Source organism: Melospiza melodia, chromosome 4 (assembly GCF_035770615.1).
Source record: "Melospiza melodia melodia isolate bMelMel2 chromosome 4, bMelMel2.pri, whole genome shotgun sequence".
Classification (NCBI taxonomy): Eukaryota; Metazoa; Chordata; class Aves; order Passeriformes; family Passerellidae; genus Melospiza; species Melospiza melodia.
Genome location: NC_086197.1, coordinates 53198317 through 53222538, shown reverse-complemented (window position 1 = coordinate 53222538; position 24222 = coordinate 53198317). Strand labels below are relative to the sequence as shown.

The following is a 24222-nucleotide window of genomic DNA, read 5'->3' as shown; positions in this document are numbered from 1 at the left end:
TGCTCCTTTTCTCTCTCCCCGATTCCTCCATCTCCTTGTGTCTGTGCCTGTCTGCCTGCTTTCTCTCACTCACTGTCTGTCTCTCTTGAACTGGGTTGTGAATTCTGTTGGCATCAGAGTGGGACAAACTGTAAAACCGAGGTTCCCGGAGGGCCAGGTTGTGATAATTTTATTTTTACAATGTCCTTGGATGTGTAAAGGTGTTTGTTTGAGGGGGAGGAGCAGTGCATGTGCTCCATGTGGGAGAAGAGAGAGGAGTGCAGGCCAGAACAAATGAAGCTTATAACCAATATAGGTCAGTTGCAGAGAAGAATCCCAATGGTCTGTGAAATAGAGAAGTGTTTTGTCATTTCAGACTGGCTAGTGGAAAGATGGCAAATGAATAGTTTTATCTAACAGACACAGGAAAAGGATCCTGTCAGAGAATGCAGTAGTGATGAGCATGGGAGGAGGACCAGCTCTGCGTAGGGGATTGCTCATCTCCTAGCCGCCCCCGTAACCCAGGGAAAAAACAGCCTTTCTCCTGCTCTGAACTGCCTACTCCTGTGTGTGTTCCCGTGTCTCTGCTATGGACTCAGAGCATGGCTGAGAGATGCTTCCCTGTGTCCTCTGCCAGACTAGCTCGCTCTGTTAAAGAGCACAACAACTGAGCAAATAAATTAGAGAAGTACAAAGGAGAGCCATAATTCCACACTCTTGGAGGATGGGCTGGAGTGTTTGGTCAGCCTCTGCTGGGGTCAGCTGCCGAAAACCCCATAGACATAGTGACAGAGAGGCATCATCAGGGCCCTGAGCGTGGTCTGGTGGGGCTGTATGAACCAAGTGCACTGCTGGGAATTGTTTTGCTCTGCAGTAAGCTTCTCACTTCCCATGATTTGCCACCATATAAATGAGTGCTGCTTTCTGATCATTCCCAGAAAATTTTAAAAGTGGTCAGTAGCTGCAGTGAATGACTGAAAGTGTCAAATACTGATGAACCCACTATTTGGCCTTGGAATTTTTGATTTAATTTCTGTTAAGAAATTTGTTGGTTCATGAGATCAAAACTACTATGTTAAATGACATTAAAACATCAAAACAGAAATCTGGATTTTCAGAGGTGTTTAGAGCCCCTCTAAATTCGACATGAGATGCTGACTCCTTAGCACAACTGAAAATCAGGACAGTTCCTCACTGTCTAAACATGGAGTTAGAAGCCTAAATAGACTTATGTGTTTTGCTTCCTTTTTTAAAGCAGGCCTTTATTCCCAAGGCAGAGAATACCACCTCTTGACAATTTTTATCCATGGAATACTCTTCTATGCATCACCATAATGCTCCAGTCTAGCATCTTACTGGCTTAATCTGATGTGTTTAACCTACTTCCTCTATAGGAATTCACTTGAGGGATCCTAAACCATTACAATGGTAATGTGAAAACAAATCTTAGGAATTCATACAAGAGCTCTGTGGTCACGATGTATCAGCTGACTTGCTCAGAAACAATGTCTTAGGTGCTTTTACTCCTCATGGGATCCCTCCCTGACTATGTGGGACTACAGAAGTAAATCCTTCTCACATTAAAATTGGTAGCCTGTTTCTGGCATCAGTGGGATATGCTGATTCTGAATTCTCTTAGAATGCCAACTCACTGAACTCCTGAATAGGTGCTGTGATATGTGCTGCTCTTGATTTGTCCCACTGAAAATTCAGAGGGATGAAATAGCCTATCCTAGACACTAACCATTTCTCTTCCTTTTCTTGGGATGTTCCTTCAAGAATCCTTTTAACCCTGATATACCAACTGAGCATCAGAGAAGTTAAATATCCAATATTCCTGCCTCGATACCCTAAACTATCTGACAGAAGAAAAGCTTGGGGTATCCTAAAGATGAAAGTTTGCATATCTGTCCTGCAGTACTGTCTGTGTCAGTACCACCAGACCTAGGAGACCAAGTCTGTCCATAGAGGAAGCCCCAGTGATACCTCTGTGGCTGCAGAGGTCTAGATGGCAAAAGCTCAAATTAGGGCCAGATTGTGGCTTTAAATTATGATGCTGAAGAGATGCGGCTGCACAAGATCCTCTTGTCTGTCCCCATCTGTGCCCTTTACACTGAAAGGAAGACTGATATCCCAGGATATCGATCAGTGTCAACACAGACCATCCTCACTGTATGCCTCACCTTTACCTCAGCATTTATCATTGCACTGATGCTTCCAAGAAGATTCTGAAAGCCTTTAGAAAAGAGTAAGGCCTTTCTCTTTTTTGATTTATTAACTGATTACATGCCTTTTTTTTTTTTTCCTTTAAGAACCAAACCACAGCCCATATACATTACCTCAGGGGAGTTTCATAAAGCTGTTTGTCAAGAAATGATGACTGCTTTTAATTTGGATTTTGGACTTTCTGAAATCCGATCCTCTGACCAGGAGAAACCACCCATTCTATGGGAGACAAATCAGGAGTGATGGTCTAATCTAGTTACAGTTAGTAGATAAATGGACAAAGGCTTTACTGGGGGTAACATAGGTATTGGTGCCCATATTTCAGACACAAAGGGCAGTGAGTCCCATTGCCTCTCTGATCTATTCTGGAGACTCTTCCCTGTGACTTAGGCCCTAGAGCAGATTCTGATTACAAAACCTGTGCCAAAAATTTTCACCAACTTTTTGTTACCTGGAATATGCTTTGAGGGTTGGATGTATGTAGATGTCAGTGGGAACTGTCTGTGCCTGGCTTTGGATATGAATGTGAACTAAAAAGAGAATTTCCATTAAGGATCTAGGGATACAGCAAAGGCAAAACAATGACTATATGCTTGTGAATAAGTGGATCTCAAGCTGGATTTCTATGGCATATGGTTAAGGCAGGAGTAAGGGAGTGTAGAGGCATGTATTTATTTATACTCAAGATAGTCCAACATGAAGGTAGCTGGGATTATAGATTAAGTGTAGAAAAATGTGTGTTCTGGGGAGGATAAGTATGAGGCACAGCATCTGAGTGGAGAGGAGTGTCTTTAGTTTAGCATACTTATGTAAATACACAGGGATAGACAGGCTGGTGGGAGGGGGAATGTTCTCACAACTTATATTCTCCACTAGTCATATTCGGTTTGTGTGTGTGTGTGTATATATATATATATCCATATGCATATATGCTCACTGAGAGTGCTTTACCAAATACTAGAATTCCAACTAGGATGACTTGTTAGCAGCCTGCCCTCTGTTAGAGCTAATGGGTTGCAGGTATTGATTTTTTTTCTATTTCTATTGATTAGGAGGCTGCTGTACATACAAACCTTAGCATAGCATGGAAAGAGAAAGGGAGGCAAAACAGTTCACATCGCAGCAACTCATCATGGCAGAAAATTCATCCTGTATCTCAGTCTTCTCCAGCTATCTCTTCTGAGTAGAGAAGGAAGGCATTCCTTTTTTGCAGAAATCAACCCTCAGGGCTCATGAGAAGACACTCTTTGTTTCCCAACCACCTTCAAATATACCACTCAATGGAAGAAAAGGTGTGTAAGAAAAAGGGGAAAAGGAGTCTCAGATGGAAAGCACAGGAGTTGTAGCTTCAAGACTAAATCTGAAACACTTATCTTGGGGTACCCAATTCATTCATAGCAGCACCCAGATCCCACTAAAATCAGCACAAACACCTTCACTTTGGTGTGCTTTTTGAACACATTCTGGATTTTCCAATGCCTCTGCAAACTAATGAACATGTTATTTTGTAGGAGTGTTGTGAGGCTAAATGAACCATTTGTACAAGATTTATCTTGGAAGAGGACATAAGTGAGAAACTGAGGGACTTCTGTATGGCAGCATTAGAATCTCATACTTGGTGCCTACCAGAGTCCACTCCTGCCTATCATAAGATTTTTTTAAGACACTCCTAGGGCAGAACCCACACCCATTTTGCATGGAAATCTGCTCATTTAAATTGATAGACCTCCATATCCTGTATCTTCCTTCTTCTTTAATTTTTGGTAACAGGGTTACACTAGAGATTACTTTGCTGTGGTATTGATTGTCTGATGTTTAAACTATGTTGTTGATCTTCAAGTTACATGAACCTGAAGATAAGAAGAGAGGCCCAGGGAGGCTTTTTCCATCTGCATTTATCTCCCTACGTTTATCATCTCCATCTCTAGCTCCTTCACCTGCAGGTCTCTGGCAAAACCCACAAATCTTTCCATAGCTTTCTAGTTTGTTGAACTGGGCTAAGAAAAGCACCAGTATGAAGATATGATGCGAATAATGTTTCTTAAGTGCTTTGAGACCCTCTGCTTTGGATGTCAGTGATGACTGCTCTGATCACCCCATCTGCTTTTCTAACAATACAGATATGTGACTTTTTTCTTCCCCAGTAGAATATATTATATTTTCATTCTCTTTATATGCCATATCTCATTTCTCTCTTCTCGGCCCCATTGGCTTCCAGTTCTGTGATCATCACCCTAACCCCAGTTTGTTTTTTCTAACATCTCCTCTGCTGGTGCATTTCCCTATTAACACCTCTGCTCTGCCTGCAAATGCAACTGCACCAACTCTATCTCTTTTACAGCTCATTACAACAGCTCCTTCTCAGATGGCCTCCCCAGGATGAAGATTCCTAGATCCAATTTTTATACACTATTGCTGTTTGATTTTATCCTATGTGCCAAAGAGCTCCGCTGCAGCACTCAATCCACAAACACTATTCAGTCTCATTACCATCCCATGGAGTTGCTTCCGACTTAGTGCCCTTCATCTCGCTTCCTGCATCTTTCTCGTGCCCCTTTTTTTCCTACAGCACTGCCCCTTCTCTCCACAAATAGCAGCACTCTTGGTTTGCCATTGGAAGCAGACTTCCTGTGGCTCCCTGTCTCATCAGCTTCTCATTTCAAGTAATTTAAAATGTAATTTAAAATCTCTCTATTTCCTCCAGACTATTAATTTCTCTCTCCTTACTCTTCTATAGATGTCATTCTGTGTTGCGCTATTCAGAAGATGCGACTGTTGTAAAAATCTGCCACAGTGATTTTATTCTGTATTCTTGTTTTGTATTATAATTTTAATGATTCTTTGTAGGAAAGACGAAATCTCAGCACAGCATCTAACCACAGCACAAGCAGTCACACAGGACAGTCTGGCATTTGCATTGCCTTTGTTCCATTCTTCTCTTGTGGCATTTAGAACTGTAGAGGGATTATTGTGAATGGTCTAGGAGTATTTAAGTGGGGTAGTAGGAAGAGAATTATTTCTGGAAATTGGGAAGTGTGAGGCAGGAAGCCATGTTTAGTTCTGATCCTGCGATGCACTGAGCTCTCATAGGTCTGACTTCTGTTAGCCAGAGATTATAGAAATTGCCACCCTGCAAACATGGCCTTCTTACACTGGCAATTTCTTTGGAGAGAACATGGCCTTGTCTTGTTGCTGTAATACAGTATTTGAGAGTACAGAGTAACTGAGAGCCAGCCTTCCTTGGAAGTATGAGGTCCAGATTTCCAGAGTGGTTTTCTTGTCCACACATGAGATGTTTGTGCCTGCTGGATTTAAGTGCAAGAATAGCCAAATGAAGATTTTTCTTCTTCAGAATCTTTCAGACTCCTGGCCAGGCTTTCTATCTTTCTTTGAAGAATGAGAAGATTTAAATATTGAGGTGGGGTTGGGAAGGAACAACCACTAACACAAAAACAAAATGCTCAAAGCTCCAAGAATTATTTATTCTTCCCTCATGCCTTCCTCTTCAAGGCCCCTTCCCTCTTTCAGGAGATATACAAGGGGAGGAGAGGTTCTTGGGTGATCTTCCCTAGCTTTCAAGCTAAGAGCCTCATGGAGCTTCCTCAGCACAGGCCATCCCTTATAGAGCCATAATCTCCCACCATCTTAGGGGTGCTCTCCACATGACTCTGCCTCCGAAATTCCTTTGCACCAAGGACAACAGTTCAGAGAGCCTGCCCACAAACTACCATCCTCCACATTCTTGCAGCAGGCTGTACTCAGAGTACTAAAAATGCAGAGTACAGCATGCCCCCTTGTTCATCCCTAGCTGTTCAGCAGCTCCAGGGTACAGAAAGAGCCCCCCCAGCTCCAATGGCAGAGGGCAAGGCTAGGATTCCTCCAGATGAACTAGGTACTATGCTTGTCCACAAAGAAGATTTCAGTGATCTCAACATGCACTGTCTTCTATGACCTCTCCCTTTTTCTGCCTTCCCTGGGGCCTCTTCTGCCTGTTGGTGGTGATTTGTATATAGTTGATGCTGGACACCATGACTGCTTGCTGGTAAACACCTCTACCTCAGTCTCAGCTGTGAGGGCAGCCTGGATTGTGCCCTCCAAATGGGGGAAATGACCCCGGGTCTGTAGGGCAGCCAGTGGCCCCCTGACTGCTTGCTATAGAGCCCTTAATGTCCATGACTCCTGGGCCAGATTGCCCTGGAAGGCCTGTCCCAGTCTGCACCCAGAGAGGGAGTAGGGAGAAGAGGTAACTGGAGTTATGAAATTGCAGCATGGCTGAAGCTCTCCAACTGGTTCAACTTCCCAGCACCCCCTTCCCCCAGCACTGCTCCCCCGCATAGAGCAGCAGTGAACCTCAAGCAGATCTCCTGGTCTAATTTTTCACTGAACAATGAATCTGATCAGAGAGAAACAAAATCGGTTGCATCAAGAATTAGATTATTTCTTTTCTTCATGATTGTTGCATTAATGAGCAGCTACATGTATAGAACCAGGAGGTGACTAATGTAATTAACCTGGTGTAATGATACTGCTGAGGAAGAGAGAGAGGATTATGACATACTTAGATGTCAGTATTGCACAATTTTGTATGTGTTCCCTGTACTATCGGGTTGTGTCTGACACAGAAAACTTAAGCAGTGATAGATTTCAGTCTGCATCCATTCAGCTCATGCGTCTTTCTGTGTAAAATGAGGATGTGAAAGGTGGATTGCTTTCCCAAGGTTGAGGGGGTGGAGGTATTCAATTTTGGTGGTGTCTTTCCTTAACAAAATGATACTAATTATCATAAATCGTCCTTTCTCATGAAGAATCTTCCCAAAATGTCTGCTTCTTGGAGCAGGCATTGGGATTTCAGTGAAATCCCCAAAGACAAAGTAAGAACACGGGGATTGACACAATGCTGGTCAGGGGGAGGCAGAGGGACGGAAAACGAGCAACACCAAGACATATGCAACTTGCAGCAAACCCGAGAAGAGTGAAGAGCAAGCACTTAAAAATCATAACAACAGCAATAAGAGCAGAAATACATGCTTATTTTTAAATTACCCTTCCACCTTACATTTCACCTGCCTCCCGGGGAGAGAAACGGCTGACTGAAGTTTTGTGCGGGTCTAACTGCGGTGTGCGGGTCGCACTCGCAGCTCCGGGTACCTACGGCGGGGACGCGAAGGAGGCTGAGCTGGGGGGCGGCGGTGGGGGGGAAAGGCGATCGCCGAGGGAGAGACCCAGCGCCGCCTTCCCCTGGGCTCCGCGGCGGCCGCGGGGAAGCGACCCTTGCCGGAGCCGGCAGCGGCGGGCGAGGCGCAGGGCGGGGGCAGGCTGCCCCCCCGCCCCTCGCTGCCTGCCTGCTGCCTGTGCCTGCCCGCGCAGAGCGGAGCGGGGCGGAGGAGGAGGGAGGCTGCCGCCCGCGGATGCTGGGGCGCGGGCGGCGCGGGCAGGGCGGGCGGCGCGGGCAGGGAGCTGTCCTTCAGCACCGCGGGCCGCGGAGCGCTCCGCCCGCACCGCCGCCCGGGGAGCTGTCCTGCAGCACCGGCGGCCCGGGAGCGCTCCGCCCGCCCCGCCGCCCGGGGAGCTGTCCTGCAGCACCGCCGGCCAGCGCCGACACCGACACCGCCGCCGCCGCCGCTGCCGCTGCCGCGGGGGAGCCGTCCAGCGCCGCGCCGCCAACGCCGCCGCCGCCGCCGGCTTGATGCAGTAGCGGGGCCCGGGAGTCGCCGGGGGCCGCCGCGGGGCAGGGGGCGCCGCAGCCGGGCTCCGCTCTGCGACCCCCGCCCGGGAGGGGCGCCGCGCCTGTCCCCCTCCTCCCCCTCCCCAACCCCCCCTTCCAGGAGCCCCCCTCTCTCCTCGCCCACCTCCGCCGGGAGCGAGCGCCGCGGCTGTGCGGAAAAGCCATGGGAGGCAAGACCTCGGCACCTGTTCAGCTGAAATCAAGGGCTTACAGTATACTGGGCACTCTGGCTTGGTGGTAGGAGCGAGCAAAAGGAAGGAGAAGCAAGAAAGAAAAAGTGAGAGAGGATTGGAGCGACTGCCGCTGCCGGGAAAAAAAAAAAAATAAAAACCCAAGGAAGATAACTGAGAAGGAAAAGGATTTTCATGGCGCAGGCTGCAGAGCTAAGCAAGAAGACTGAAGGTTGCATCTCTGCTCTTACAGTCTCTAACTGTCTAGGTCCAGATAATGAGAGATTGTGTTGAGGATGCTGCTGCTGCTCCCCTGTTCACTGTGGAAGCCATCTCCAAATTAGCCATTACATATGGAAACTGGAGACCAGAATTTTAGAAAAAGGGATTAAGGCGTCTCATTTTGGGGGGGGTTCTCTCTTTATTTGTTTGGTTTTTCTTGGTTCTTTTCTCTCTTCTTTTTTTCTTTTTCCTTTTTCCTTTTTTTATATTTCAACCAGAACGTTTCCGATTTAAAAGGCAAGCCTCTTCCCGTGTGGTCTTTCTAATTTACACTCTTTTCCGTGGGCTTTCTTACCTCCCTTTTTTGATATCTATCTCTCTCTCTCTATACCCATTATATTATTAGTCGGAATTATTATTCTTTTATTTTATTAAACACACACACCCCAAGAATCAGAAGGCGGTTGGGTATTTGTATAATGAAGAATTATGGGGCTCTTTGACAGAGGTGTTCAGATGCTTTTAACCACCGTTGGTGCTTTCGCTGCCTTCAGCCTGATGACCATAGCTGTGGGGACCGACTACTGGCTTTACTCCAGAGGGGTTTGCAAGACTAAAACTGTCAGTGAGAACGAAACCAGCAAAAAGAACGAGGAAGTCATGACCCATTCTGGATTATGGAGAACCTGCTGCCTAGAAGGTATTTGATTCTGGACCTCCACACCCCCCCCTTCCACCCCTTCCTCTCCCACCACCCCACGTTTCTCCCTCCTCCCCCCAATAAATCCCTCCACATTCCACCATTTTCTCACTTCATTCTTTTCACGGTGGATTGAGAGTGGTGGGCTCAGTTACTCAGAGCACAGAGGCAAGAAGACAGGCAAAACATTCACTGTTCTGTTCCCTTCTCCTTCTTCTTTCCCACCCTCCCCACTCCCACCTTCTCCAAAAATTCACTTCCTCCCTCCAACTAAAATAATGTGTGTGTTACAAAACCACCAAGAGATCCTTTCAAAAAGCAACTGTGCAGTCTGCCTGTCTTCAGCTTGTTTGTATTGCCTGGGTAAGCAATGCCAAAATGCTGTGTTATTGCCGTGCTCCGACTGCAACCAGAGAGTGAAATAATTGCTCTCTTTGCACAAGGCTTATTTGCAAAGACAAGACTGTGAGTGAGGGGCAATGTGGGGAGGAGGTGATTGCAAAGCACTTTGGATGCAATTTAGTGTACTTTAGGAAGGAAAAAGAGAAAGGGAAGCAACCGTGCTATATCCAAAATGTCTCATACAGAATGATACCAGTCATCTCAAACAGAGTTCAGAGCATTTTGTAATGTCTGTAGGCAACCACATCTCACTGGGCTGGATGCAGAGGGGTCTAGTTTGCTGCTGATTGGTTTGGTTAGGGGCTGGGGTTTTTCACCAGTTCGTTTGTTGTTGGGAGGTGGGTTTTGTTTGGCGTTGGTTTTGGGGGTTTTGGGGTTTTTTTATGGTTTATAGTAAAGGCTTAAAATAAACAAGTCTCTGAATGGAGAAATCAGCTGAAGCCTGATGTGGTGAAACAGAACAGCAACTCAGTGACATGTCTGATGACAGAAGAGACACCACTGCAGCCAACTTCTGGAATCAGACCTTCTAAAGGGAGAGGGAAAGAAAAGAGGGGCCAGTGATTCGCTTTTAAATATGTGTTGCTGAGTACTGCTATTGGCGTACATGTGGGCTGGGGAGGTGGTCTCCAGCCTGTGCTGGAGGGAGAGGGGCAAGCGATGTAAATGCACGGTTTGTGTTACACACATAGTGAGGAGAGAGTGAGAGAACAGGAGCGCACATTAGAGCCCATTGTGAAAGCCCTGTTTGTGAATCAGCTCCCAGCTGGACAGTGGGCTGCTGGGGTTCATGGGCATGCAGGGATAAGATCGGTGCCTGCCGGTGTCCACTGGAGCTGGGTGTGCCTGGAGCTCCCTGTCGGGAGAGAACGGCAAGTGGGTACCGCAGAAATTATTTTCTTAACCCGGCACTGGGAGATGGAAGGCAGGGGGAAGGGGAAAATAAACTATGTATGTTTTGATGTCTCTCACCAAAGAAAGCTAAAGCTGCTGTTTGGAAATGGTTGTGTCCTGGAAGAAGCATGAATTTCCCCCCCGTTCTTGGTGCAAATGGTTGAGTGATGGCTGGACATGTTTTGAATAGCTAAGTGACTTCATTGAGCGATGGTCTATTTGACGCATACTGCATTTAGTGCCCTTTGTCAACCCAAACTGCTGCCTTTTAACATATCCTGCAGAGGAGCTCTATGCTGAATACTATATGCTGTATCCACGCCAGAAAATCAATAGCAGTAAATTAATGGGGGATGTTTTAAACACACTTGCTCACACACACGCACAGATTTCCTGCAAATAGATAAATACATAGAGGTACATATTAATAAAAAATGAAAAGCCTTTCACACAGATATTCATTACAATCAGGGAAGGAGACATCTCCTTAATTAAAAATTAATGAGAGAGAGGGAAAAAAAAAAAGCCCAAATGCAAAGCCATGCAGGGAAGAGAGGCTGCAGGGATGAACTCCCTTCCTGAGCCGTGTCCCCAAGCTGGAGGGTGGAGGGAGGCTGGGGCTGAGATAGAAGGTATGAGGACCCCAGCCAGGAGAGGCAGTGAATTCAGATCATGTCTATCTGCCCACAGAGCCGTACCCAGAGGGACGCGGTCTGAGGGGGAGGAGGAAGGGGCGGGTGAGGTTTGTCAGATTGGAGGAGCTCGGGGCTCCTTCTCCTTTACATCTGACAGGACCCCACAGGCACTGTTGAGAAGTGGCTTGCATGGCAAAAGAATGTGCCAGGATGCTTCCAATTAAAAGCTTTGAAGTGTCCCCAGCCCCCACAATGTTGTGCTGCCAGCCCAGGTTCCCTGCCCTCCCTGCTGATGCTCTCCAGTGGGCTAAAACCCTCACAGCCCTGCATGAACGGCATGAAATTCTGCCTGAGCACAACCTGCATGGCCTTGGCAGGGTGCTCTCACTCACCCCACACCCGTGAGGGTCGGGCTGGGCCCCCCCCAATGCTGGGCAGCAGCAGCAAGTGGGGTAGGAGGGTGCAATGCACCACAGGGGAGCTGAGCCCAGTTCTGAGTGCCATGCCTGAGGGCACAGGTTGCACTAAAACTTGGATAAAGACTTGGTTTCAAGAGCATCTCAGCAGAAGGCAAAACCATCCCCATGGGCACGCGCTGAGCAGGGCCTGAGCATGGATTTGCCTCGTGAGGTGGCACAGCCTAGGTTTGGCACTGGCACTGCTGGGATGCCTCTGCTTGGCTTCCTGCAGCCCCACAGCCTGCATGGGGTGGTGGCTGGCACTCCCTTGGTCCCAGGACAGCACAGCCAAATATCCCCACCAGCCCTTGGATGGCAGGGCTCTTACTGTCATGTCTGATCAACTTAGTCATGGGGGTATCTTCTTTCTTGTCATAAAGAATCAGAACTGTGTCCCTGGTTGATTTCCTCTCCCTGGTGAAAGCTTCCTGCTGGTGAACAGGAGAGAGAAGGATGCAGCAAAGGCACCTTTCCCCCATGATACATAGAGTGGGTAGCTTTATGGAGAAAAGAGCTTCGTCTCAGGAGGCTATAAAAAGGGCAAAAACCTTGGTCTGTGCACAGCCTCCCCATGGTGTGGCAGAGGCACACGATAAAGGATGTGGGGCAGGCACTCTTCTCCCTGGGGTAGATGTCAGGGCAGGTCTGTAGGGTGAGCGAGGTAGTGAAGAGGAGGGCAGGAGGCTTTGTAACAAGAAAATAATCAAAGGAGGAGTTCAGACTGCCATCTGCTACTGGTAGGAAGCCTCTGATAATGTTGCCTTCATTTCTGGAAACGTGGAGGAACGCTGGCATTAGTCAACACTGTAGGCTGTCAGAGATGGTGGACACCTCATGTTCAAGTTATCATACTAAATTGTCTTTTCTCTTCTTGGCCAAGAGATCCCATAGCAAAAATGGATGTGAGTACTTATCTTGGGTTCTATGCACAGATACATTGTTGTCAGAATTGCAAGCTCGTCTTGGAGAATTTCATTCCCAGGCTTTCAATTTTTGGGTTTCCCTCTCTTTAGTCATTCTGTTCCCTACAATGGACTTTCAGTCAGCACTTTCAGATCTTTGTATTACTTCAAAGAAGAGTGCAATTTGGGAAGTTCCTCCTCTATTGGGATTTCTTTCCCCCCTTTCTTGTGTCCTACAGTGAGCACCTGCTCCATGGTGGGACTCAAGCAGACAGGTGGTGTTATTCACATTACTGCAGATCGTGCTTCTGATTTTTTTCCCTAATCTTCCTCCAATGATTCTCTCTTAGACTTTGGGGTTGTCCAAATGTGTCTCTGGGCCATTCAAAAGTCTCTGCCCTTCAAGAAAAATGGTTTTTCTCCACCCTTTAGCTGTATAGACACAAAACACACACAAGCACTGAACAATTGAGATCTGCAAGCTCATGCCCCACATGGATGCTGCACCCCTTGCAACTTCGAAATGGCTGCGGATATTCCAGCCTAATTCCTTCTTGGCACTGAATGTTTAAAACCGCTTTTTATTATGAGTGATGCCCTGTCTAATTCTTTCATTAATTCCTGTAGATCTCCTACAGGATCTCAAAAAGTGAGAGACGGTGCCTTATCAGGGTCTTATGAAGCAAGCAAATGAAATGTATTTCATATCTGTAGGTTATTGGTTTTGTCATGTTGTCATTATTATTAAGAAACGGATAGGTCTGGGAGGCTTTTGTACTGAGAAGGCGGGAGAGAAGAGTCCAGGGCAGGCAGGCATGAGTGATGCACATGGGGTTAGACATCCCTGTAGATCTGACTGGTGTGAAGGCAAGTAATTGAATGGATGTTGGTGGAGAAAATAATTCCTGCCTAGAGACCCTTCCCAAGGAGAATTAATGAGCTGATCTGTTCCCTTTCCAGCTTGTTATATCTGAACAGTGCATGAGAGCTAAGTGCAGATCCAGTGTTTGCAAAAATGAAGAGCTGACAGCAAAGTGAGGCAGGGCATAGGCAGTGGACAAGCTTCTGCCAGACGATTCTGGCACTGCGTCGCTTCCTCTCACTGCCTTCTCCCACTGCTGTTTGTTCCTGGTGCACCTCTTTCCTTTCATATCCATTTTATATGCAGGTTTTTTCCCTGTTTTCCTTCTTACCTTTCATGATTTTATTTCTTTCAGCTGTTGTTTCCTGTCAATGTCCCTAGTTTTGCTCTCAGAATTGCCTGCCGTCCTACTTCCGAGGATCCATAAATCTACAAAGGGTCGTTTCCTTTCATCCTTGCTGACCTAATCCAGGGCCTTATCTGAAAATTCAGTGTGTGTAGCAGTAGATTAAATCAGGGTCTCCATGTGTTCACAGTTCAGGACCAGGAGCATCCTAGCCCAGCCGAGAGATGCAGCAGAAGGAAATGACCAGGCACAGAGCTGATTGTTGTTGGCATTACATCTGACGGGGAAAAAAGGATTCAAAGCTGGACAGGCCTTGGGTGAAGAAGAAGATAAAGGATTTTAAAAAGTGGGGTGGCAGATGGTGAGGAAGAATTACTCAGGATCCCAGACTTGGGTGGGTTTGGTTCTCCTCTCAGCTTAAATTCACACCTGACTGAAGTCACAGAGAAGACAAGGATGTGAGGGGTTGAGACCTGCAAGCTCAGCTCCTTTGTAAGATCTGACAAAGAAATGCTGTTCCTCACTAGTGAGTTGCTAGAACAGACTTCTAAATTGCTTTTAAATTATGAATCTTCCTGCTGACAGAGAAAGAGGAATGGGTTAATACTGTCCTGAAATGCACCAGAAATTGCCTTGCTGAAAAGAGTGAGAGTGAAATGCAGTGGGAGGGACATGGAGATTCAGTGTGGCAGCAGTAATGTATAAAGAAATTACACAGAGATAGAACAAATGTCTCTTTGCCAGGGAGACCAGGAGCTATTCCTATCTAACGTTTCACTTTTAACCCATCCCTTTCCCCATGCAGCCCTCTGAGCCCCCGTCTCACTTGGTTGCGGTTTGGTATGATCTAAGCAAGAGTTTTGGGGGAGGAGAACCACTGAGGTTTGACAGCAGAATCTCCATATTTATTTAATTTAAAAGCAGTAGCGAGGCGGTTGCCGGGGGGAGCAGGGAACATTTCAGGCTCTCAGATGGCTCTGCCCCCTGCCCCTGTTTTAAGAGCAGATTCCCAATCAAGCATACCCGGTTTATCCCAGGGGGAGCCCTCGCTGCTCCATTCTGCGCTGCTTCTCCCTTCCATATCGCACTCGTTGTCAGGGGATGTGCTGCTGCCTTCCTTTCACGGGCACGAAACCTTCCCCCTTGCAGGGGGCTCTCAAGGAGAGAAGGGGGCTGCTGCCAGAGGAATGGCTTACAGCAGGGTTCCTGCTTTATGTCCTCCCTGCTCAGCCCCCAATCCAAGGCAGCAGCCACCCAGTTAGGCAGCCTCTGCTTAGGCATATGCAGAACGCAGTGTAAATACAATACACCTAAAAGTTATTTTTCCCTTCTCTATATAACCCCAGCTTTTCCTCACCCTCCATCTTTGACTCATTCTATCCATCTCCATTTTAATTTGTTCTCATTTCCCTCCCCTGTTTTTCCTCTTTATTTTTCCCTTTCATCTTTATGTCTCTTCTGTGCTTTCTCTCAAAAGCATCTTCTTCATTATTTCTCCCTGTTTGCCTCCAAGTTCTCTGAGGCCCATCCCCCTTGCTCTGTTATATTATCCTATCTTATATTATCCTATCCTCTGTTATTTTATCTTGTCCTTGCTCCTCTCTGTCCCCTTTGCTGCTGCTGTCGCATTTCTCTATCCTCTTTCCTCTTCTCCCTGCCATCATTTCCCCCTGTCTTTCATATAGTCATTCCCTCCAGCTAAAGGACCCCATTCTTTTGGAACTGTGCTGCCTGTGCACTCTAAATAAACACTTTTCCATCCTCTTTCTGGCTGTCCCCCTCCTCCTTTCTCCAGCCAGTGCCCCCTCCTCAAAGCAGTGTATGACACCGGTTGCTGTCACTGTCTCCTCTTACTCGCAGCCCAGCTACCTCTGAGGGGGCTGAAACCCGAGCCCCTCCCTCTGCTCCCTTCATTGCTCACTGCCTGTGGTCAGTCCAAGCTCCCTCCACTTTGCTGCCTCCAACCTCCCATGGCCGGAGGGCTCACTGGCAGCTCAGCTGATGAGCTGGCTCATCTGCGTGCAGCCAGCAACTGGGCTGGAAGGAGCTCATGGCAGCCCTAAATGCCCTCCCTGGCAACCCTCAGACATGGATCAGGCCAGGATCCAAATGGAAAATAAGGGTCTCTCAAGCCATAACCCTGGGGCAGTTGTTGTGCACTACAGTGAAGGATCTCTGGTTGTCAGGGAGAAGAGTCTCAGCAAGCAGTCGTCCTTTTCGAACTGTTTTCAGGGGAATGATTTTCTCTGGGATTCTCAGGAATACCTAAGGTGGGGAGGTGAATGGGGCTGGGGGCTCCAAGCCCCATGGTTGTCTGAATGAACCTACGTGAGGAGGGGCAGAGGGTATCACTGGCTGGTGAGAAAAGGGGGACTGTGTGCCATGCAGGGCTCTACATGAACCGTGGTGACTCACTGGGTGCCAGAAACGGGGACATTGCTGTTAATGGTCTAATGCAGCACATGGCTGCAGACAGAAAACCCCCCACCACCAGCAAGTCCCCAAGCATAAGGAGTGAAGCAAAGGGGACAGCAAGAGTGCAGAAGCAAAGGTTATTCAAGGGTGGGATGTTGCAAAGTCAGAATAGGGTTCATAAAAGGGGGACAGGGACAAGGAAGTGTAGGAAGGTTGTGTATGAAGGCTAGGCATGTTTGCCTGGAAAAAGAGGTAAACGAGAGGGAAAGTGATTGGATTGTGTTGAATAATGAATGGACTAGAGAAGGTGGATCAGTAGCTCTTGATTTCCCCATTTTGTAACACACAGACAAGAGGACCTGACATGAGTCACAGGAGACCCAGTTAAAGCTTTCTCATTTGATGCATATCAGGGCTGTGGAGCTCACTGCCACTGGAGCTCTCACGGCCAAGATTTTAACAACATTTAGCAAGCAAGTGGGCATTTACGACAGAGTTCACAAAAATTAAGCGTCCTCCTAATGGATGTGAACAGCATTTTGGGTGTTTTGTAATTCAGCAATTAAGCCAGTCGCCATAAAAAACTAGGATAACATTTCACAAGGGCAGTCTATCCCCTATCTGACTGCCATGTGGTTCTTGCCTCTTCCCTGAAACATTTGTCAGGGATTAAACAGAGCTCAGATTTACTTAGTCTGGCATTTCTTTTGTTTCTAGATGCTATGCTGTGCAGTTGCAATGTAAGATGCAAACTAGGCCTGCATTTCTGCTGGTGTCAATGACTGCCCTAATTTGACAAATTAACAATAAGTTTAGGTATTTCTATCATATTTTGCTAGGAAAGATCTGGGATAGAGAGCAATTAAGAGCATATGGAATTAAGTGGAGTCCTTTTTCTTCACACCCCAGGGTATAAAGTAAGTAGCTGGCAATGAAGGTGCTATATATGTGCAAAGAATTATTATTGTTGAAGTCCCTGCTTCCCAGAAAGCAATAGGCTTTGGGTCTCTTTGATGCTATCACAACAAAATTAGAAACAAGGGTGTCTCTTTCCTCTTGTATCTGTGGAAATGATGACTGCACTGGCATGCAATGACGTACAGCACTGTAGTGTTTCTGTGCACAAGAGATGGAGGCCAATTCTCCCCTCGTTGCTCTGATGTGACCTCGGGGACTCGGACGGAGCCACACTGCTTACGCTGCCCGTGTAGGCAAGGGGAGAGCGAGGCTGAGGAAGGGCTGTGCGTGCTTCCAGCATCCATGCCCCCAAGGTCACCGCGTGTCCCCGCTCCGCCAGTGACGTACCCAACCAACCAGGGGCTAAATTCACTTCTAGTGTGAGTGGGTGAGACAGCCCCAAAGGTAATGAGATTCTGCGTTTACTTATGCCAGCTGTTCACCAAGTCCAGCAGTTCCTTCTTTAACATCATCTTTCACCCTCATTAGGAAAATTCGATTTGGCTGCTCTTCCTGTGGGGCAAAAATTCTCATACACATTCCTCACCTTGGATGGGTGAGTGTGTAAAATGGCAGAGGTGATCATGAACTTGCTGGCATTCACATTTCTCTTTCTCTTCTTTCTGCATTTCTATCTTTATGTGAATCTCCCCTTTTTATTGACAGCTTTCTGTCTCCCAGACCTGCTTATTCTCCTTGTGTTACAGAAAAGCTCTCCCATAAAATTCCAAGCTACTCAATCAGAGTTTTCATATCAAGCCCTGCAGGACAGGTGAAATCCACTTCTGTTTCAGTGGCACAGGCGACTAAAGTATTTATGCTAGCTTCCTGTCAAATCTATAACTCCCCAGAGAAGCATATGGACTTTATGCTGCATTTCCTATTCCCCCAGAGCATATACTCCTATCTTATAGCTGTGAAAAACAGAAAATGAGGATGGTATACAAAAACTTGAGAATGCAATGTCATCCTATTCATGGGTAGGGATTTTTCTGATGTGTGTTTTTGCTAGAAGCAAACACCTATAAATTTCTGATTTAGCTTGTTGTATAAAGAATACATTCTGTCAAATAAAGAATAACACTATCCACCTCCGTTCCTTGGATTTTCTATCCCTTTCTGATTTTTCTCTTCCTATTTCTCAGTTTTCATTCTCCTTCTGAACATGATATTTTTTTTTAGTGCTGGTTTTATTTTTCTCCTCCCACTCCTTCATAACAACATTTCATTCTTAAATTTGCTATCACTCAGGGAACTTCTCTCTTTCTTCAGGTCTTGTTTATATCACCAAAGTAGCTGCAGTGAGATGGATAATGCTTGAACACTGAATATTTCCCAAGTTTATGGTTGTGTTCATTCAGTATCACAGATCACTGTGAATCAAGCGACTTTTCATCCAACCCTATTTGCTGACTTCTGCAACCTTACTGTGACCTGTCCATTGTAAACAGTAAATTTCTGAGAACCTGTTCCTGAAGCTTCATCTCTTCCTGAGGATGTTGCATAATATTTTTCTTTCTTAGTTCAATTTTTTTTTCACCTTTGGTTTTCATTTTTCTTCACCTTTGGTTTTCAGTTTTCTTCATTCTCTTCATCATTCTTCAGAATTCGCTGTTTCTTCATCTTTTCCCTTTTTTCCACATCATCTCTCATGTGTGGATTTTTCTCCCACAGTCCTAACCCTTGATGATGTTTCCCCTCTTCCCTTTACATTTCTAGCCCAAAGTCCTCCTGGGTAGGAGGAGGACTCGATCCCATCCCATCCAGCCTCTTTGGAGAAGTGGTGGAAAAGGATTCACAACTAAGTCTGTTCAAATGTGCATGTGTGCACATGTGCACACGTGGATCTCCTTTCAGATATGATTGGTATGAAAGATTGGCACTCAAGATGAAGTGGTTTGATTCTGACTTTTGCCTTTCAGGCAGCCATGAGGAGCCATTCCCAAATGTAGATGCCCCCCAGAATTGCCTTCAGGGTACAGGGTCTCAAGGGACCAACCTTCAGGAATTTCTGCTGCTTTGTTTTAGATTCAAGCATTGTCCTTTTCCTTAGGCTGAGGGTCATGGATTTTTGAAGGGCAGTGGCAGAACCATGAAATAAGGCATTTTTCTCTCGCTCATTTTTGAGTGAGGAGTGAATGAACTGTGATAAATATTTTTCTGTATATAACTAGAGCTGTCTCAAAGAAGTGGCAGAGGAAACAGATGGCAGAGGCCCTTTATAGGCAGCTGCTGTTGTCTCTTAAGGTGTCACCATCGCAAGAAAAGTGGTTGTAATTGGGGAGCTTCAAGATCTGAAAGGACTGAAAGGACTTGAGCAGAAAAGAATGTCATCCTGCCTGAAGGCAGGGGGGAGGGGGATGGAAATCAAATATTCAGAGACAAAAAGTACAGGGAATGGGTTGGAGCCACTATGAAGTTTTACTGAATTTCACAACCACAGGATGGATGGTTTCCCTGTGTTTGGGAATTCCTAATTGGTCACAGACAGTAGGAACATTTTAAGCAGGGTGAAGAGCTGTTTTAGTTTATTTTGGGAACAGCAAGAGGGGCCAGTGTCCAGTGGAAACAATTGAGTGAGAGACTGAGATCCCCACTGCACTGTGGAAATGCAGTTGGGCAGGAGTGAGGAAAGGTCCAGGAATAGTTATCTCCAGGCTCCTTTCTCCTCCAATTACTTCCAAGCACTACTGCAGTGCATGCTTTTGGTATGGGGGATGCTACAGTTTGGTGTAGAAGCTTCTGTCCCAGATATTCCTCAAAATGCCTGCCTGGAGCCCTATGATCTCAGTGTATGCAGCACAGAGAGAAATTGTAAGTTGACCTGTGAAATAACAGAAGTGGAGACATGTAGCTGCTCCCTAAAAAATAACCAGGCTTCGGTTCCTTCATATCTTCCAGGCTTGGGGGGAATCGGACAATGGACTAGACCTCAAAGACTTCCAAACATGGAGTTGTTTTAATCTTTCCTGCTGCCCATGTGTCTCCAAAAGTAGGAGCCATGTATTTCTTTCAAGGAAGAGCAAATACACAGAAAAAGTTCATTAGGAGAATTTGGGAGGAAGCCTGGGAGGATGATAGGGTCTCTCATGAAATGCAAGCGTTTGGGGCAACACAGCAGCTGTGAACAGGCTTGCTGCTGGAGATAATTGGAGCTCAACATTGCACAGTGTCCTTTAGCTGAGGATTCCATTGGAACTGTACTCAATAGCCTCAAAGGGAACAACTGCCAAGAGCAGAGCAGAGCAGTGCAGCTGCTTTGCTGTTGGGAAAGGGAGCAAAAGAGAAAATAATATGTCTACTCTGCTGAGTGAACTGCAATGCAAACAGCAGGACAGCACAGAAAAATGCATGGGACTGACAATTTTTCTAAATTTTGGGTGAGCACCTAATCATTGCACAACTCTTTCTCAATCATTGTTCCGTTCTTCCCCTCTTCATCCATCACTTTGTCCATCTGTTCACAGGAAAGCATAACTCAGAAAGGACAAGAATGACTTTCCAGGAATTAATTCCAGGGGCTGTCTAAGATCACAGGAGAAAGGTGTTTTTCTGTGTGCTGCATCATTACAGCTTGGCCCACATTTACAGGAACAGTGAGGGGGAAAGCATTCAGAGCAAAGCAAGACTGTGAGAAAGAGCATTGTGACAATATAAAGGCACCAGGACCAGGGAGGACTTTTATTCTTCTGCAGAAACTGAAGGGATGGGTTGTGTCTGGGAATAAACCAACTCAGATGTGGAGGAAAGCATCTCTGCATGGTGGAAATGGAGAGACATTTGGGGCTGGAAAAGTCTGTGACAGCTGGAAAGCACAGCTGGCCAGAAGGAAACATTAGGCAAGAGAGGACCCAGGACTTGGCCACAGCATGACAAGGGAAGGTGGTAATAGGAATGCAGTGTGCTGGAAGGAGATAATTGAGATACATGGTCTGAAAGAGGAAGATGAGTCAGAAGAAATCCTGGGACTCAGAGGTAGGAGAGGTTTGAATTGCTGAGAGAAGCAGGAGTATCAGATAGAACTGGATGGATGGAGAGACAGACCTCCTCATCCATCTTCTCTGAATTGTGGAATGGGATGGATTTTCACCTGCTGATGCCAACATCTAGCACCACTAACAGCGCTCCCTCTCACTCCTTCCTGCCCCAGTCTGTGGGAGAAAGGGTTCAGATGTAGAAAGACTGGGCAGGATCAATCATATAGACCAACCAGTCTTGGACTTCCAGCAATTTGGAAAGTGTGACCAGTGGTTTTGACTCTATACAGTGAAGTTTGAAAAAGGAAAGAAGAAACAAACTAGTTGGAGCATGACATTTTAGACTTGACTTGGTGATGCCAAGAAAGGCAGGCACGGCCACCTCATATATTGAGGCTCTGTGCTGGTCTCATACTGGAAGCACATGAATTTGTCCTCCTTCTCGAGTCTTTGGGTATAGTTTCCATGGCAAAGAACCCATGTCTTGGCTAGATTATCTTTGGTAAAGCACAGGAACTAACACTTAATGCTCTTCTCTGGCTGCTGTTCTTTGGTGGAGATTTTCTGAGAATTTTACCTTTTCTTGCCATTGTGCCATTGCAGCTGCACAAAAAATGCTTCACATAGGGTGGAAACACCTTTATGCTAGACACTGTGCACACACAAAACTGTTGTCCCTACATCAAAGAAGTGACACTCTAAGATGACAAATGACATGTGAAAGGCAGCAAAGCAGAAGACAGCAAAAGTGTACAACTTGTTTCTGTGTTGTTGTTTTTGACATCACTAAGAGGGTATTACACCTAGAACTGACTTCATCTCCTTCTCCAGGCAGAATGCAGAACAGACCCTGCCTGCCCAACACTGGGGAGGAGATTCTCAAATAACTCTAAGCAAGCTAGCTCAGGTATTTCAAGTTCTAATGGCCACTCAAGCATGGTGCCTTGCACAGGCAAATTAGCTGTGCATCTGAGAGTTGTCAGGATGCAGTGTTTACTCAGGTGTGCAGATTCCAAAACCCATGCAAGGTCACATTCCATTGTGCCATGGGCACTTGTAGTAGAAGCTTCTCTCAGTTCTCAGTCCAGATCTAATTCCCATATCCCCAGAGAGGCATACCTAAGTGACTGGAGGGGTTTTCCCTCATGCTTGGTAACCACAGGTGGTCTGAAATAAATGAATGATCCTATCTCATTCTGTCCCTATGGGAGGTGCATTGTGTTATTTGGGGTTCTGAAATGGAGCTTGGCCCAGATGTGTGTGCAAGTGCTTGGGAAATTGGGAGCCAGAAGATGCCATCACAGCTGGATTTCTCCTTTGCAGTTTTAGCAGGCAGGGCTGAAGGACTCAGGGACTAATCTCCATGTGACCTGCAGATCCCGTCCTTTCACATGAGGGCTGAAGCTTGCTGAAGAGGCAATGCTGGAATGCTTTTGCCCGTGTGGTATCTGCCCTGGGGATACACGGCCACTTCTGTCTCCAGGGTTGTCCCTTACCAGAGAAAAATTCATTGGATTCATGACAAAACTGCAGGATTTACCAGCAAAGAAATAGTTTGTTCTCAAAATAAATAAAATCTGATCTGGAGGTGGTGATTTACTCAGACACCCAAGAGATCACTTATTTTGAGTATCTTGTTTAATTCTCACTGAGACTGCTAGTTTTGTCAATCTGTATCCTAGTTTTCTCAGGGAAAAAAACTATACTATATTACGGGGCTTCTTCCCATAACAAAAATGAAGGAAAACACTCAAGGATAGGAAAGCTCTATGCTCATCACTTCACTGAGCTGCACCACAGCAGGGACAGTGGTCAAACCCACATTCAAATAAATACTTAAGACCTATGTGAAGCTCTTCTCTTCCTTGGGATCCACATGAAGAATTAGATCCCTGCAACAGATACACAGTCAGGAGCTTTTCCTAAATAATGAACTAATCAGAAAGACTAAAAATAGGCTGCACTGGAACATCAGTTCAGCCATTTGGAATGTAGAGCAAACGGCACTGAATGTGTTTAATGAAGTGAAAGAGCTTTGTTTTTAATCACTGAGCTATTGATAAATTGTTGATAGGTGATCAAATGTGGACTATGCTTTCAAATGTTGTGACTTTTTGAACCTGCCAAGACCCTCTTGAGCCACTCTTGATCCTTTCACTGCTAATGTAGTAGGACTTCCTGCCCTTTTCAGGACCTAAAATAACTGTAACGTCATCTTTTTTTTTCTGGGTAACAAACATCTAGCCTCTGGGCCAGTGATCAATTTTCAAGACTAAATGTTCGTAGTTGTACAAAATCAGACCCTGGGAACTGGGTCGGATATGTGAGAGAAGATGACAAGATGGGAGGCAGATCAGTTCACATCTCCACATGCTGTAATCAGGATAACACCAGGGCATTAGATTAGGAGGATGGGGAGAGTGAATGAGGGAGAATCTGGTTTTTAATTGTACAACAGCAAAACATGTGTGGGGAGTCAGCACTGACCCTATGGCAAGGGAAGATTTGATTTTCACACAGGGAAGGAAGTGAGCTGGATCCTCATGGGTGTTAAACCAAAGGAAGTAAAGGAAACTGAGGCTCTAATAGGAAATTTAGGTCTGTTGTAAGGTTTTAGAGAATACTATTGAACTAGTTTAGTTCATGACAGACCCGACTGGCTGTCCTAGATAGACTACATCTTCCAGCATGTCTGGGTCATACTTGGTCCAGAATGACAGAGGAAGAGAAAAGAGACTTAAGCAGAGTCCACATGTCCCTTTATTAATGTCATCCGGGATTTCCCCTATATACGGAATGTCTTCAGATGGAATGTAAGCAAAATTATTTGTTGTTTTGTGCTATTAAATGGGCTGAATGAACTGGAATGAATTTGAGGACTGACCCCTATGCACCTGCTCTGGCTGATGTATGCTCATACATCAGTGATCTTAGTAGGCATCTTGCTGTGCACCTTGATGCTATCTTTACTTTTCCTTCCAGTGGAGAAGAACCACAGTGTCTTTCTCACAGTCTGCAAGAAATCTCAAACCACATTTGAGATATAGTTTATACACTACAACAATTTTGTAAGGCTGGTTTACTTACAACACACAGTTCTTAGCATTCCTAGATTAATGTTAATGTGTCCCCCTCCCAAGGTGGGGGTACCTCATCCAATCCATTCTAAGTCAGTATAGTAATTAATTATCTGACTGAATATTTGTACTCTGCTTCTAACTCATTAATTATTCAATTCCATCCTATTTGGAGCCAGGTTTTCCTTTTAACCTCAACAGCAAACCAGCTGTCCATCAATTGTGATGTGCTCATACCTTAGGGTGATGAGAGCAGCAGAAAAGCCTAAATGGGT

General features: G+C 46.0%; 1 protein-coding gene across 2 annotated transcripts in view; it reads left to right on the top strand.

Annotated features, from left to right (window-relative positions):
• Positions 1-8024: 8024 nt before the first annotated feature.
• Positions 8025-24222, top strand: part of CACNG2 (calcium voltage-gated channel auxiliary subunit gamma 2) — a 51589-nt gene continuing 35391 nt past the window's right edge. Inside the window, exons 1-2 of one of the 2 annotated variants that reach the window (XM_063154434.1) lie at positions 8025-8332; positions 8877-9022. In XM_063154434.1, the coding sequence (XP_063010504.1) occupies positions 8881-9022 (142 nt within the window). In that variant the 5' untranslated portion in view covers positions 8025-8332; positions 8877-8880. Of the gene's footprint in view, positions 9023-24222 lie in introns of both variants that reach the window. The other variant, XM_063154433.1, reaches the window with a different exon arrangement.